Source organism: Podarcis melisellensis, assembly GCF_964234715.1.
Source record: "Podarcis melisellensis genome assembly, chromosome: 6".
Taxonomy (NCBI): domain Eukaryota; kingdom Metazoa; phylum Chordata; class Lepidosauria; order Squamata; family Lacertidae; genus Podarcis; species Podarcis melisellensis.
The window spans coordinates 96285888-96301807 of record NC_138538.1 but is presented as its reverse complement, the minus strand read 5'-3'; the positions used below and the strand labels follow the sequence as shown (position 1 = coordinate 96301807).

The 15920-nt window shown below is 46.2% G+C and overlaps 1 protein-coding gene across 6 annotated transcripts in view; it reads right to left on the bottom strand.

Moving 5' to 3' along the window:
• Nucleotides 1–211: 211 nt before the first annotated feature.
• Nucleotides 212–15920, bottom strand: part of RC3H1 (ring finger and CCCH-type domains 1) — a 54678-nt gene continuing 38969 nt past the window's right edge. For 3 of the 6 annotated variants that reach the window (XM_081915048.1, XM_081915050.1, XM_081915046.1), the window contains one exon: nucleotides 212–9720. In XM_081915048.1, the coding sequence (XP_081771174.1) occupies nucleotides 9567–9720 (154 nt within the window). In that variant the 3' untranslated portion in view covers nucleotides 212–9566. The remainder of the gene's footprint in view (nucleotides 9721–15920) is intronic. The other 3 variants (XM_081915049.1, XM_081915051.1, XM_081915047.1) reach the window with 1 other exon arrangement.

Here is a 15920-nt window from a genome sequence, read left to right as displayed (position 1 = left end):
TCCTCTGATTTTGTTTCATTCATTTTTATATGCTTTTATGTGTTCTTCATATTGCCATTTTACTTCTTTTAGGGTGTGTATTTAACAACATATTTGTTTTCACACTGTAGAAGACACACTTGAGGGAAGAAATAACTCAAACTAAAAACATGTGTTGATAGCAATAGATGTCAAACCCGTAACCTCCAAGCAAATCACAAAGTCAATGAGCTCATTGCCTTGGAGTCTTCTTTATTATCACCAGCATCACTTTAGACAATTTTTTATTTTATTTTTTGTTAAATATACCTCTGCAGGGCACAATCACATACAATCAATACGATTGGTAAATTACATGAGCTCTATCCCAAGCATATATGCACCAAAATGTCAAAAAAGTTATTAAAAAATGAACTCCACCCAAAAAGGTGATAATGACTTAAGAATGTCTCGGGGAGACTGGTACAATCCTAAAAAGACCAAAGGAAACTTGGCTTAATACCCCCCACCCCCGCACACAACCATAAAGAATGCACACAGATATAGAGGAATCCCACAACTGGAAATGGCTTGGGAAGTGTGAGAGAGGCAGGTTTGATGAACAAAAATAGGGAGTGAAATCTAGATCGAAGGCTGCAAGTCCATCAAAACTAATTTTAAAATGCCACCATGCTGCTGATAAGGTCGCCTTGAAGGAAAGGGGTCCATGGCTAGCAAAGAGGCTGCTTACATAGCAAGCAGAGACTGTAAGGCAATTGTAAACTCACAATAGGCAGCAGAGACTGAATTTAGGGATCTGTACAGAGCCTGAAACTGTGATCTGTCAAGACAGCCGGCAAAAAAGGGGGCACTGCCAGTCTTGTTCCCCACTCCTAGCTGCCTGTATCTAATGCTAAGCTAGGGGGATCTCCCTAACCAAATCCAGCTGTGGGATTCTGTTCCAGTTACACAATCTGGTTTTGGATGCCAAAGACTTGTGAGTATTGTCTGCCACAACAAACTAACATTAACGACAAGAGGGCACAGGGGGTGTCTTCTTGCAGGCGTCCCATGAATTCAATGGGACTTGCATGTAGAAGACAACCCCGCCTACAAATGGTGCCCAAAGTCACTTTAACATACACAGAAGCAAACAAATTTTGTTTATAGCAAACACCAAATACTCCACAGGATTGTTTTTTATATATATAAAAGATATGTATACATGTAACATCAGCATATCTAATACTTTTGAGAGAGAGAGAGAGAGAGAGAGAGAGAGAGAGAGAGAGAGAGAGAGAGAGAGAGAGAGAGAGAGATTTTCTGCATTTAAGCATATGTTTTTCTTTTGGTAAAAAAACCCCAAACTTTTGCCTCCAAAATTAGATACTTTTTTGTATGTGGGGAGAAAAGCATCAGGCGGTCATAAATACATAAGTTATTTAGATATAGGCAACATCAGAACAGAAGCTACCCAGAAAATGGCAACTGTAGCTATTAAGGAACTTCTAAGATACTATCATAATGAAAGCTGAGAGTGTTTGCTGTCTTTCAGAACCAGAGCCTTATGCTTGTAGCTTAAGAAATCAAAAAGCAATTTTTTGCCATAATAAATAATTAAAACACTGTGAGTCCATTGGCAAATCCAGCACAATGTTTACCACAGGAATCCCATTGAAGCAGTGAAGGAAAGGAGCCATTTTCTTCTCCTTGTTACTTTGGATGTCATCAATATGTCCTCTCAATGAGCTACCCTTTTAATAAGTACAGAACTGTCTCTGGGTTGATTTGGTGAAATAGGAAATAGTTTGGTGTTTTTAAATGATGAATATTAGGCAATTGATCCTGAAAAGGGTGGAGTGCCTTTCCTCCACAGCTGCGTATCAACCCAAGACCAGCAATTACACCAGAAACCATTTGGTGATGCAGGGACATAGCTAATCTCATGCAATTTAGTTTACTCAATCAAGGCCATTGCTTTTAGTGTGTCTGGTTAAAAGCACAACTGTGAATTTTGAAAAGATTCATCTATTGTGTTTTCCACATAGGGGAGTGGGAGAAAAGAATTGGAGGTGGGAAATTCTGTACCAGAATCTCAGTAGCTTGGTTTACACATTACATTAAATCATAATGTAAAAAACCCTGTTACTTCATGCTTACTTACCGTGTTCCTGCCACAGATGAAACAAGCCAGATTCTGGTTTGTTATACTGTCCAAACCTGGGCTTGTGGTTTGCTTCCTCTAAATAAACCGCGAGTGGCAAGCCTGGAGCCAGTCTTGGTTACAGCACATGGTTTGGAGTAAACAAACCACAGGCTGGGTTCAGAGGACATGACCAGCCACGTTCTGGCTTGTTTCATCTGTGGTGTGGCGACAGAAGCAGGGAGAAGTGCCACTGGAACTTGTGAGCAAGGTGCAATGCCCTGCTCCTCATTCACACAAAACCAGTTTGTTTTACACGGAGATATAGAGTTCTGTGTTAACTGGACCCTATCAAGCTAAACCTTAGCATTACAAGATAAATCCTGAGCTTATGTACTCATTTCCTCCTCCAGAATGGTGGCGAGGAGATGACTAGAAGTTTATTCTTCCCATTCAGATGAGCCAGTTTACCTGTTGTCCAAACCGTATACAGTAATTAAACTTAACTATGATTCAACGACAGAAGCCTGGCTACTAAACTATGGCTTGAAGCTGGCTTCTCTCAAAAAAAGGGGTAAGAAAAGAAAGTTAAGATTAAGCACTTTTTCTTGGTGCAGACAACATGGGTGATATTCTACTAATATTTACTTAAATTCACTAAATTTAATGCACCATTAGAAGAATTACACAAGGACAATTTTTTAAAAGATGATTTCACTGCAGTTTGGGTTGACAATAGTTTTTATGAGTATAGCCAAACATGGCAATCTTCTGGCGCCCACTCCTCATACTGTATGGTTTCCTAACCCACTTCTCTTGGTGAACAAGGCTCATCTGTGGAAAAAATAATCCTTACACCACTAGGTGGTGCTATAGTTATATGAATATTCTGAATAAAGGTTTAATTATTTTTATTACTTCAATCCATCTCAAAGCATTATTTAAGAATTTGCACTATATTTTGGGTTTCCCCTCATTTTCTGTGTGTATTGTGATTTAGTATATATTATTTCTAGTTTGATTTGCTTGTCATATGCTTTTATGATTTTGTATGTTACATTGGCCTAATACCAAATCAATTATTGTGTAAGCTACTACTATGGAAATTCCACCTTAGGTGTTTTACAGGTCCTGTTTTGCAAATATGATGTTCATTAGCCTTACGGATAAAAAAATAAAATAAAAACATTTAAAAATTAATAATAGGACAAAGTCAGGTCCATTAATTTCAGTGGGTCTACTCTGCACAGAACTTCATGGCACGATGCAGTTAATCTAAAACTGAAAGCTTTTGAATGCCTCTCTGCAGCTGTTCCCAGGAGAATGCGAACTCAAGGCTTACACAGGCTTTTTCTTGTAATGCTAAACATAGTTTAGCACTCTGTCTGAATGAGGCCACTGATATAACTTTTTAAGGTCTTTCTAGAGCAAGTCAGTACACAAATTTGCTTCATAAGATGGAGTCAACTGCTGGTATTAGTCATTCACTTTCCTATAGTGGGTGGAATTCAATGCAGCACTAAGGAGATGGTTCCATCAACGCAAGCATTTCTTTCTGCCTGCCTAAGGGCTTCTTTTCCTCCCCTGCAGACTCTTCTTGGGGTTCTCCCAACCCTCCAGAGCAGGTTGGAGGAAGGTGCAGGTGGAAGGAAGCCTGACACTAACGTGCCCTGGCTTTGGTTAACAGAACCAGGTAGTTGAATCTGCCGTTCATAATCAAGTTTGTACTTCACAAGACACACCGTGCCAAGCAAATATCTGGGGTTGTTGGACCACAGTTAGGTGATCCTGTCTGCCCCTTTAGATATTTTGAGGCAAGGAAGAGTATGCAGCTGCTAGCTTTCCTTCCACTGGTCTACTTGCCTACCATCCACTTCCATGTAAGGTAAAACTGTAGTCTGTTTATAACAACAGGCAGGGCATGGGGGCAGATGAGAGGCTCAGGATGGGAGATGCATCTGTGGTATAATTTCTTCTGCTGCCTCCAGATCTTAAATGAACAGGCTGGATCTCAAGAGTACAACTGGAAAAGGTTCCCTTCCGTAGACAGAAATATTTGCAAATGCGTAGAACATAATGTGAATTCCACTATGAACATACTGATGAGATATGGGGAAATGACTGAAGAGTGACCTCCTTGAGGCCATTTATTTTTAAAAAGCCCATGCCTGCTAAGTTAGTAGAACTATGAAACCAAGTGCTTTTTGATTACATATGCTTGTCTTTATGGATTCATGTATTAATTGGTCAGAATGAAAGAGGCTTCTATATAGCTTTGGACATGCAGAAAAATGGTATAATGTGTCTAAGCTACAACTCAATACACTTTCTGCAGCCAAGTACCACAGAGCTACCTGTGGAGTCAGCATGCGCAGTGTGTTTGCATGCATTTGCTTCTGCATTTAACTACATCTGGTGCTACTTCTACTAAAATTCTTCAAGCTTCCTTATATTTATTTTTACTAGACCTCATTAGAAAATTTCAAGCAGGAATAATGACAGTAAACAATAACTTTTTCATAAGCCCTTTTTGTTGCAAATTGTAACTTGATGTGTGATGGGAGAGTATTCAAGCATTAAAAAAAAATGGAAAAGGGGATATATAAATGGCTGCAAATTTAATGAGGCTTAAACACACCACTTCCAAAATCTAATAATTTATCATCACTGAATATATTTTCGTAAGGCTCAACAGTCATAAGCTTTTAGACATATTTACCAGTGTTAAGAGCTGAAAACACAGAAACCAAATTCAATAAAAACTGGCTAAACCAGTAGGATGAATAAAATAAAAATACCTCACCCCCGCCCCCCCCCCCAAAACCAACACCCAAGAGTAAAGCACAAGTCTTTGGCTCTCCTTGAACAAAAAGCAAACAAACAAAAAAACAAAACAAAACCAAAAAAAAGGTATTTCCCACAATTATACAGACCCCCCATTTGCCTACCAGTAGGGGCAATATCACATTTGTGCATCACTGAGTAATAACACCATTAGAAAAGGCAACTTCACAGAAGTTATTGGCTAAGCGAATTCATTTGAATGCTCTATTTTGAGGCAGCAAGCTTTTGACTGGTGCATGATCAGGGAGGGTGACAGGCACATCTACAGAAGGAAAAGGAAGAGAAACAGAAGAAGCTAGAGCAGTTAAATTAGAATGGGTACTGCAAAAAGCATCTAAGTAAATCCTTCATAAACCTTTTACGGAATTCAATTTTGCTCTAACCACCAAGGTTACCTAGGGCAACAAAGGACATCCAGCTCAAAATGCTCTAATAAGGTTTGAAGTGAACAGGGCGTTGTAAACAACAAAGTGGAAAGAAAGGAGTAATCTACAGAATTGTTCATTAATAACAGCTATTAAAATTGTATGCTAAATGTATCAGGGAAAAATAAGCCAAAACCTAAGCACAGTATACAGGAACAGCGGAGGAGGAGGATGCTGTAAAGGTTTGTTGACTATTGTGAAATACATCTATGTCTGTTTGCCTATTTCCTCATTGCTATAAGGCATCCAGAGTACAAAGGTTACAAAGCTAGCGTCAAGAGAAGTGGAGTCTGGATCCCATGGACAGTTTAAAAGTCTAGTGTGTTATGATGTTTCTCTTAAAACAGAGAGAAACCGTCTGAAAGGGGGGCGGGAACTAGTCCACTGATGCAACAGCAATACCAGCAGACGTCTCTCTATTTCTCAAGTTTATGAATCTCCAAGCTCAAAAGATTCTGAAAAGAGCTTTTTGAATACCACTAGAATATAGATATTTCTCAGGTTTCAATGCTTTCTATGTCTCCTTTACAAAGAAGGAAGGATTCACTGCCAACCAGCTCCTTACCTTAAATAGTGCTGAAAAGTCCTAGCAAACGAATTTAGGAAAACTAATTATAAAAGAACAAAGTAGATGAACTACAGAATTAGATTCTTCTACTTGAAAGCCAGTACACTTCACCAAAAAGTCACTGAAAAACTTGAAGCCTTTTCCTAATTCCTTATGTGCTCACCTTTGTTGAGTATATCTTTGCACCAAAAAATGAGGGAAACAAAAAACTCAGCCAAGATCAATGTGGTTTGAAAAGATTAAACAAAAACCTTTGCTTGTGCAAACAGGACATTAACCTGGATAGGACACTGTGCACAGAGTACAGCCTGGGTGGGGGGATGACACAAATATTGAGAGATCTAATTTTTAAGCTCACATTCAGAGCGTGTACTTTTATAGTAGATGCTTCTCAGTATCAGCAATGGCATTTTCCTCATGTTCTGCCCATTCTTCCACGTGCTCAATGAATACACACATGGCAGGGTGATTAAGCCTCTGTGCAAACTGCTTTTTGCAATGTCCCTAAGCAAACAGACAAGCCTCGGCATATACACTTTGTACAGCCATGGGCAAATTTCACAGACTAGTGAATGCATGTAGATCAGGGTGGCTGGACTTGCCACCATGATGCTGCTCCCCTATACCAAGGGTGAACCATCCTTTTGGCCCAGTGAGGCAGATCCTTCTCTCTCCTTCCCCATGGGCCAACACTGACAGGTGGGCGAGGCCACCCACCCTCCTGTCAAAGTTGGCCCACAGAGGTGCAAAAAGATAGTGAGCAACACATCAGCTGATGCAGCAGTAGTCCCATCTCGCCTTCTGCAGGCTTTACGCGTGCAGCTGTCCGCTGGGTGGGGGTTGTCCTGCTTTTTGCAAGGATCAGCTGCCTGTGCTGGTTGCCTGCAGAGGGTGAAGCAGAAACCAGTCAACACAGCGGAACTAAGCAGGACGGAGGTCCACCTCCTATCAGGTGACGTCACCTGCTCACCAGAGTGATGTCACTTGATTGTCAAGTGGGTGTGCTTTATGAAATATAGTCTGATGGGCCAAATTAGAATCTTGGACAAGCCCAAATTGACTCATGGGCCAGAGGTACTCCACTCCTGCCCTTTATGCATGTTCACAGTATGCACATTAAAATGACTGAGAAGTGCTGAAGTCTCTCTTCCCTGAAGTTAGAAAATTTTCTGTATATGAAATTATTCTAAAAGAAAGCCAATTTTTCTCTTTTTTCAAGTTAGACTCTCTCTGGAGGGGAAGATCTTTAAAAGATTGCTACATAATTTATGTACAAGGTTAGCTAAATTTTGTTTTCTTGCAAACAAAGATGAGATTTTGGGCCAGGCCCTTCATAGACCTGATTCATTCAAAGGAGTTCCTGTGTTGTGAGAATAGGAATAATAGTACTTACAAGCAAAGTTAGCTTGTTTCAGTGCTCTCCTGATATTACTCTTGCTTTACCGCACCAGGAAAGGCAGAAAGGTGTGATGGGCTCCCTCAAGTGAACAATTTTCATCAAGAAAAGAAAGTATTTCTATCTAGACTTCAGTGGAAAGCAGGGCCAGGGGAAAGAAAGGTAGTGCGAAAGGAGAAAAAAAAATTCTCAGGTTAAAATTCTGATAGAGTGGTGTGTGAATTTAAGAGAAGCTGAAGATGATTGTTAAAATGCCTTTGAGATATATTTTTTTCAGTGCCTCTACCTCCCAGATGTTTTATAACAGCTGCACTCATGTGAAAAAATTCTTAAAACATACCCAATATATATACAGATATAACTACATATATGTGTATATATACATACATATATAGATAATTTTTATTTAAATAAAAAAATGAATGCTCGAATCCCAAGCCAATACATGTATCAAATTTTTGGCCAGCCAGGTCTGTAGGGCATAATCAAATTCAATGTGAAATAGTATATAAATGCGGTGCCTTGACTGGGCAAATTAAATAATCACTACTCAACAGAGTCTTCTGCTTGGACTCTCCTACTGGTAGGCAACAGGGGGGCTGTATCCCCCCCTTTTGTTCAATGTAACAGTAAGACAGATGCAAACTAGCTGAAGGTTGCCATGACCTCAACAAGGGTTTAAGGGAAGAAAAACAACCTAAAACAAGATTAATAAACTTCTGCTTTTACCCAACCAAAGCAATGCTTCAACTTATTACATAACCAGTGCTTTCTGAGTTTTAGTAGTCTAATCCATATGGGAGAAGTAGGCTTAAGAGATGTGTTTGAGCTTTTGCAATGGTTTCCACTCGGAGCATCTCTACCTACATATAAACTTGGAGGGAAAGAGGAGGAAGTCAAATTATGCACAGCACAAGTAAGACCACTGCCTGCAACAGTGGCATTTTAAGGACAATCTTAAATGCAATGACGTATGCAGCAAGAAGAAAGGTTTTCATCCCTTCTAGATCCTGAAGGGTGTTGCTGTTGAGACAGAGTTGCTGAAAGTAAATCTAAGGAGTTCTATCACCTTGTCAATCTCTCCCATTTACTCAGAGAAGCCTTCACTCTCAGAGACTGAATACAGCAGGGATAGGCAACTCCCCCACCCCAAGACAGGCCAGGGACAACCAAGAGCAGCTTTGGATGCAATGAAGATGCAGAGGGAACACAAAGGAAAGGGGCCTGCGCTTCCTGTCTTCTTGCTTCTCTCCATCCCACCCAAACTATAACTTCTACAGTTCTCATCTTGGGCAGATGCAGCAGCTTTCCCTGCATTAGGATATCATGCAGTCCCAACAAAAGTTAGCACAGAGGCTGTGCTTTAGACCTGACAAAGAAGCAGAGAGATCCAAATTTCTCAACCTGACCCATCTCTGACAACTGAAGCCATTCTACACTGAAGTTTAGGCGCTGTTTTTAATCTGCAGAAGAAGTGCAATGGCTGCCTTTCAAGCGTGCTGGGATCAATCAGTATTAGCCAATTTATGCTGCCTCACCAGAAATGGAACAGCTATTTCATTCTTATTCATGTAAACAGATCTGCTTGTTGAGGTGATGAATACATGCTTTACAAACTGAAGCTAAAAACCTATCATGCTTAGAAAAATACAGTGGATAACGGTGATGTCCTAGCATGCTTAAAGAGAGTTACTTTCAGAAACTCTGCAACACATTTTCTGACAAGGCAATTGAGAGCTTCCTCCTCCATTGCAACACTTCCTATTTTCTTTTCAAACTCACACAAAGCAGTGGTGAGTGAGACTGTTTTGAAGGGAGAAGAAAAGAGGAAATTATACACTGGGTATGTAATAATACCAAAATAAAAGAGAAAACCTACCTCATTAAGATCATACAATTAATCAAACAGAGTGTGTGTATATATATTTATATATATAATATCTGTTTCTTTTAAAGCCCTGGCATTCAAGGCATCCAAAGTTATTAAAATAAAGTTCATTCACAGAACAAAAACAAATTTAATCTGAGTTGCTTGCAGATACTGCTAATTTTCATTTTTTTAATTAAAAAATGTGTTAATGTGAACTATGTGCAGGGTTTGTTCTAGTAGTGGTGTTGTGCACATTGTCTCAGGACCTGCCATGGTTGCAGCTCTTGCTCAGTCTCTCCCATTATATCCCAAGGAGGGGTAAAGGTGACCCCAGACAGAAATGGAGAGGTGCTTTTGTTCCTTCAGGGAGCAGGTGTAGGTGTTGCTCCTGTCCTCTGGGCATCCAAGTCGCCTCCTCCCGCTTCAGTATCTTCCGACAAGCTCAGAGCTGCAGTTTTGCTTGAGAGGAGGCCAATGCTTTCTTGCGCTGGAGCTGCTCCATTTGGAACATCACTGCTGAAGAACGAATGCCAAAAAGGGAAATTAACAGGGAAGACAGTCAGGGAGAGAGAGAAAGAAAGAAAGAAACTGAATAAAGTTTTAGAAAAAGAACAATATTGAGAAGACATTCTGAATACAGTTGGCCATGGTGTTCCAAGTGGCCACTATCAAAGACAATCAAAAGATCAGTTCTGTCTGGTAAAATACAGAATACTCTAAATACAAATTCAGTGAAGAGAGGTTATGCATTCTGAAGGTAGTGGAACTGGTTTTAACTCACATTTGCTGCGTTCCACTGTGTCAGTTTTCTAGGCAAGGCACGTGGGTGGAAGCAAATTCCACATATAGTCGTACCTCGGAAGTTGGACAGAATCCATTCTGCAAGCCTGTTTGACTTCCAAAATGATCGGAAACCAAGGTGTGGCTTCTGATTGGCTGCAGGAAGCTCCTGCAGCCAACTGGAAGTCGCAGAAGGTGTTCGGGTTCCAAAGAACATTCGCAAACCAGAACACTCACTTCCGGGTTTGTGGCGTTCGGGAGCCAAAACGTTTGAGTCATAAGGCAACCAAGGTACGATTGTACTTTAGAATGCATTTCTATGTTTAGACATAAAACAATAATAAATGGAACACACAAGAAAAAGAAAATTAAAAAATTCCTTCCAGTAGCACCTTAAAGACCAACTAAGTTAGTTCTTGGTATGAGCTTTCGTGTGCATGCACACTTCTTCAGATACACTGAAGGAAGTGTGCATGCACACGAAAGCTCATACCAAGAACTAACTTAGTTGGTCTTTTAAGGTGCTACTGGAAGGAATTTTTTTATTTTGTTTTGACTATGGCAGACCAACACGGCTACCTATCTGTAACAAGAAAAGAGAATATATTGCCATTGTCAGGGACTGCCGCTAGGTCCCAGCTCACAGAGGACCAACGCCCAGTGGATCTTATATACAAAAGTCTTTATTGAAGTTTAGTTTCCATTTCCAAGCTCTGGGCGCGCAGACCCCACGTCTTGACGCTAGATCGGCTAAGTCCCCTCTGACTCGCTGCTAAAGCCACACCACTTTAAGATTCTCGCTTTGCTCCACCTCCTACGCTGCTCCTTCCTACGCTGGGTCCTTCTGCCCTCAGGGGTTATCTCTTTCCTCGATTCCTCTGACGCTGACCCCCCTGAGCTCCACCCTTCCTTCCGGCGGGCTTTAGGACCTGGCTCCCTGTCCGGACTCCCTGCTGTGCCGCTCGCCTGTACATTTGAACTTGGCGCGCGCGCCCAGCCGGTAACCTTCCTTCTGACCGTTTCCCCGCTTCCGGATGTGGGCGTGGCCAACCCTGCCTCCTCTCCTCCCGCCGGTGGCAAGAACACTGGTCCCGACTCCTGGGACTCCCCCTCCCCACTGCGCTCAGGTGGGGAAGCTGGTCCCGATTTCCAGCTGCTGCTCAGGGACTCCCCGCTGGCCCCTCCCTCCTGAGGTTTCTCCCCTGGAACCTCCCTCGCTCTGGCCATCGGTGCTCCCTTCTGTGAGTCCTCCGATTCGCTAGAGAGGCTTGAGTCACGACTCTGGTAACTGTCACTGCCTGCACCCCCTTCGTCCTCTTCCTCCTCACTCTCCATTTGCTCCCCCTCCTGTGTCTCTCCTTCTGAACCCCTGACATCCATCCCCCCCTCGAAGCCCCCCCTTCCCCCCCCCTCTTCCGGTGCGGGTTCCGGGTGCTCCCGTTCTGTGGGGGTGAGTCCGGGATACAGCTCGTCCCCTGAGGCATGCAACCATCGGGATAAGTCCGGGAAGTCCCCCATGGGCTCGTCGACGGCGATCTCCTCCGCTTCCATCTCCTGCGCGGCGTGCTCAAAATCTGATGCCGCCCCCAAATCACCCAAGGGCCCCCCTCCCCCTGTCGCCTGAAGAGGATCCACTTCCCAGGGACCCTTCGGCACGTCTCTGCGCCAACCCACTTCGGGCTGGTCTTCCCACCAATAAGATCCCCCCGTGCCAAAACCTGAGAGCGATCCCTCCGGGGAGCTGCCTCCCTGAGCCGAGTCCTCAGCTGACGAGAAACCCCGGAAAGTGCTGGCCGAGAGTGTGGGTGTGAACAGACAATCCTCGAAAAAGCCCGCCGGCATAGGCTTGTGCGGGAAAAGTGTGTGGAATTCTTCCTTGAGCAACTGCTCCTGCACTGCGTAATCCGGCACCCACCTGTTGGCGCTGGCCGGGGTGTCCTCTGTGGCGAGAAGATATTCAATCCCGTCCTCCCCCCACCTTGAGTCCAAAATCTCTGTTGCTTCATTAAGTGGCTCCCCTCTCGGCGACCCCCCTTTCTTGGGCGCTTCCCTGAACGGGTCTGGCGCCGTCCCTGGTGCCTGAAACCTGTGGGGCTCTCTGTAGGGTGTGAGCACTGATCTATGAAAGACCGGGTGCATTCTGGACCCCTCCGGGAGCGTCAACCGGAAGGCCACTGGGTTGATCTGCGCCTCTACTTGGTAAGGCCCTAGCTGCTTGTGCCCGAGCTTCTTCTTGGCCAACGATCTGGCCGGAACTGCCTGGGCTGCTAACCAGACCCAGTCTCCCACCTGGATGTCTTCCCCAACCCTCCTGTGTCGGTCTGCCTGCACTTTGTACGCCTGTTTCGCCATCTCTAACTGCCTCCTGAGCTGCTCGTGGATCTCCTGCAACTCTGCTGCCACGGCCTCTGCTCCCTGCGGCTCCCCCTCCCTCACTGTGTCCAAACCCGGGAAGGTTCTGGGATGCCGCCCGTTGTTGGCGAAAAACGGTGTCACCCCCGTGGATCCGTGCTTCGTGTTGTTGTAGGCAAACTCGGCCAACGGTAGATAGTCCACCCAGGTCGAGGGCTGCTGGTTCGCGTAGCATCTCAGGTACTGCTGCATGATGGCGTTGACCCTCTCCGCCTGCCCGTTAGTCTGCGGGTGTCTCGCCGACGCCAGGCTGACCTTGACGTTCAGGAAACCCATCAGCTTCTGCCAGAAGTTGGAGATGAACTGGCGCCCCCTGTCTGACAAAATGGATCGTGGTAGGCCATGCACCTTGAACACGTGGTCTATAAACAGTTTAGCGGTCTGCTCGGCCGTGGCCACCTTCGCGCAAGGAATGAAGTGGGCCATCTTGGTGAACAGGTCTACTACCACGAGCACTGCCGTCTTGCCCCTCGAACTGGGCAGATCCGTGACAAAGTCCAGAGCCACCCTCTCCCACGGTTCGAACGGTGTCTGCAGCGGTTCCAACAGGCCCGCCGGCGGCTGGTGCACAGGCTTGGCCCTTTGGCAGGTGTCGCACCTATTGACGTAATCCGCGACATCTCCCCGCATCTTGGGCCACCAAAAGTCTCTGGCCACTAAGTCCACCGTCTTCTCCTTGCCAAAGTGCCCCGCGCTGGGCGCGTCGTGCAGCTGTTGCAGGACCTTAGCGCGGAGGCTGTCTCCTGGTACGTAGAGGACTCCCTTGTGTAGGAGCAGGCCGTCTCGCACTTGGAATTCGTCGCCCTTCGCCTTGCCGCTGCACACCTCCTCCATCTTGGCTCGGGCGAAAGAGTCTGTCTGTAGCGCGCGGCGCACCACGTCCAGGTCCACCGTGGCCGACGCGCAAGCCCACGCCTGTGGCGTGAAAATGTGCTTGGCCGCCGCCGGTGCCTCTGCCTCCAGATACTGCGGTTTCCTGGACAGCGCGTCCGCCAAGACGTTGCTGTTTCCTGGGATGTACTCAATTCTGAAGTCGAAATCTGCAAAGAACTCTGCCCAGCGGATGTGTCGCTGGTTCAGGAACCTCGCCGTGCGCCAGTACTCCAAGTTCTTATGGTCTGTGCGGACCTGCACCGTGTGCTTGGCTCCGACGAGGAAGTGCCGCCACGCCTTGAAGGCTGCATGTATGGCCAACAACTCCCTGTCCCAGATGGTGTAGTTTTGCTCCGCTTTGCTAAGTTTCCTTGAGTAGAAAGCGCACGGCCTCCAGTCCCCCTGGTGGTCTTGCTGCAACAGAACGGCTCCCACGGCCCTGTCTGAGGCGTCCGTCTCCACTCTCATGGGCCTGCTGGGATTTACGTGTAGTAGGTTCTCCTCGGAAGCGAAGAGCTGCTTGAGCTTCTGAAAGGACTGCTCCGCCTGCTCCGTCCAGATGAACCTCTTCTTTTTGGAACTGAGGGTGTCAGTGATGGCCGCTGTCTGCATGGCGAAACCCTTGATGAACTTACGATAAAAGTTGGCAAAACCGACAAACCTCTGTACTTCCTTCCTATTGCGTGGGCTCTTCCAGTCCAGTACTGCACGTACCTTGGCACTGTCCATGGCCAGTCCCTTGTCGGACAGTTTGTAGCCCAAGAAATCCACCTCTGTCTGGTCGAACTGGCACTTCTCCAGCTTGGCGTACAGCCTGTGCTCCCGCAGCCTCTGCAGAACTTCCCTGACATCTCTTTCATGTGCCTCTGGCGATTCCGAGAAGATCAGGATGTCGTCCAGGAAGCAGACGCACTTCTTGTAGAGAAGACCCGCCAAGACATGATGCATGAAGGCTTGAAAGCAGTGGGAACCATTTTTTAATCCAAAAGGCATAACTCTATATTCATAAGTGCCCAGCGGCGTAAACATGGTCATTTTCCATTCGTCGCCTTCCCGCACGCGAATGAGATTGTACGCTCCGCGCAGGTCCAACTTGGTAAAGATGCGACCCTTCCTCACTGTCGCCAGCAGGTCATCGATCTTGGGCATAGGGAAGGCCGAAGGCTTGGTCCTCTGGTTCAAAAAGCGAAAGTCCACGACCAGCCTCTTCTGGGGCGTGTCCCGCTTCTTTACAAAGAACACAGGACTGCCCCCGGCCGCTTTGGACTCCCGGATGAATCCACGCTTCAGGTTGTGATCTATGAACTCCCTGAGCTCTTGCAATTCATCCTCAGACATGGAATACAGTTTCCCCGTCGGGAGTGTCGCCCCCGGCAGGAGGTCGATCTTGCAGTCGTAGGGCCTGTGGGGAGGCAGCTTGTCTGCTTCCTTCTCGCAGAAGACCTCCAAAAACTCCTTGTACTTGTTAGGCACCGCTTGCAACACTCCCAAGTTCAGATGTGGTCCATCCTCGTGCCCCTCATCTTCCAAATCCGCCAGGATGCAGTGTTCTGCGCAGTAAGAGGAGCCGAAGGTCAGTTGCCGCTGGTACCAAGCTAATGCTGGGCTGTGCCTATCCAGCCAACTCATTCCCAACACTATGGGCGTGTCTGACAGGCGGGTGACGTTGAAGCTGATGACTTCGCGGTGATTTCCAATGCGCATCACCATTGGCGGCGTCTGCTGCAGCACTTGCCCTCCCAGTAGCTCCCTGCCGTCCACCGTGACGACTTTCAGAGGTACCGTCGCTGGCAAAAGGGCTATGCCATGTTGCTGGAGGAACTGCATGTCTATAAAATCTGCATTGCTCCCTGAGTCAATGGTAATGGGAAGTTCCACAGGGAGCCCATTGGGGAGTTGGATAGATGCGGTGAGCTGCACTACTGGTTTGGGTGGGAGGGGGTCGGTGGGCTGTAAGAGTACTGGGGATTGCTTCACTGACTTGTCTGGCTGGTCCCCAGTGATCCCATTTCCAGCCAGACAGTGGAGTTTCCCTGCTGTGATTCACTCTGCTGAACTGCATTTGTTACTGTCACCGCGGCTGCACTGTGCTTGTGAAACCTCTGGGGACACTCTTTCGCCATGTGCTGAGCACTGTCGCAGATGTAGCATTTCCTGGTTCCTCTAGGAGGCTTCATCTTGGCTGCTCCCGGCGCTAGGGCTCCTGCTGTATGCTGAGCCTTAGCACCACCAAGCTCCATCGGCTCCTCTCCCCCTCCCAGTGGAGGCATGGATCGAGCGCGCGCCGCCTCCTTGGGGAAGGGAGGCGGTGCTCTTGCCGGCGTGCGTCCCAAATGCCCTTCCTCCTGGCTCCAAGGACGTCCTTCCAGGCGAACCCCAATGGTGAGCGCCCGTTCCACAACGTCCTTGGTGGTTTGGGGTCTCTCACCCCTGGCAATCTCATCTTTCACAGGTCCGCTCAGCCCCTCCCAGAAAAGATCTCTGACAGGAGACGATTCCTTCTCCCACGCTAATGCATTCACCAAAGCGAAGAAACGCGAATGGTATTGCCTCACAGTGGCTCTGCCTTGTCTTAGTCCGTGAATCTGTTTCCTAGCGATATCCACATCAATCTCAGACAAAAAACACGCATCCATCACTTTAATGAAGGC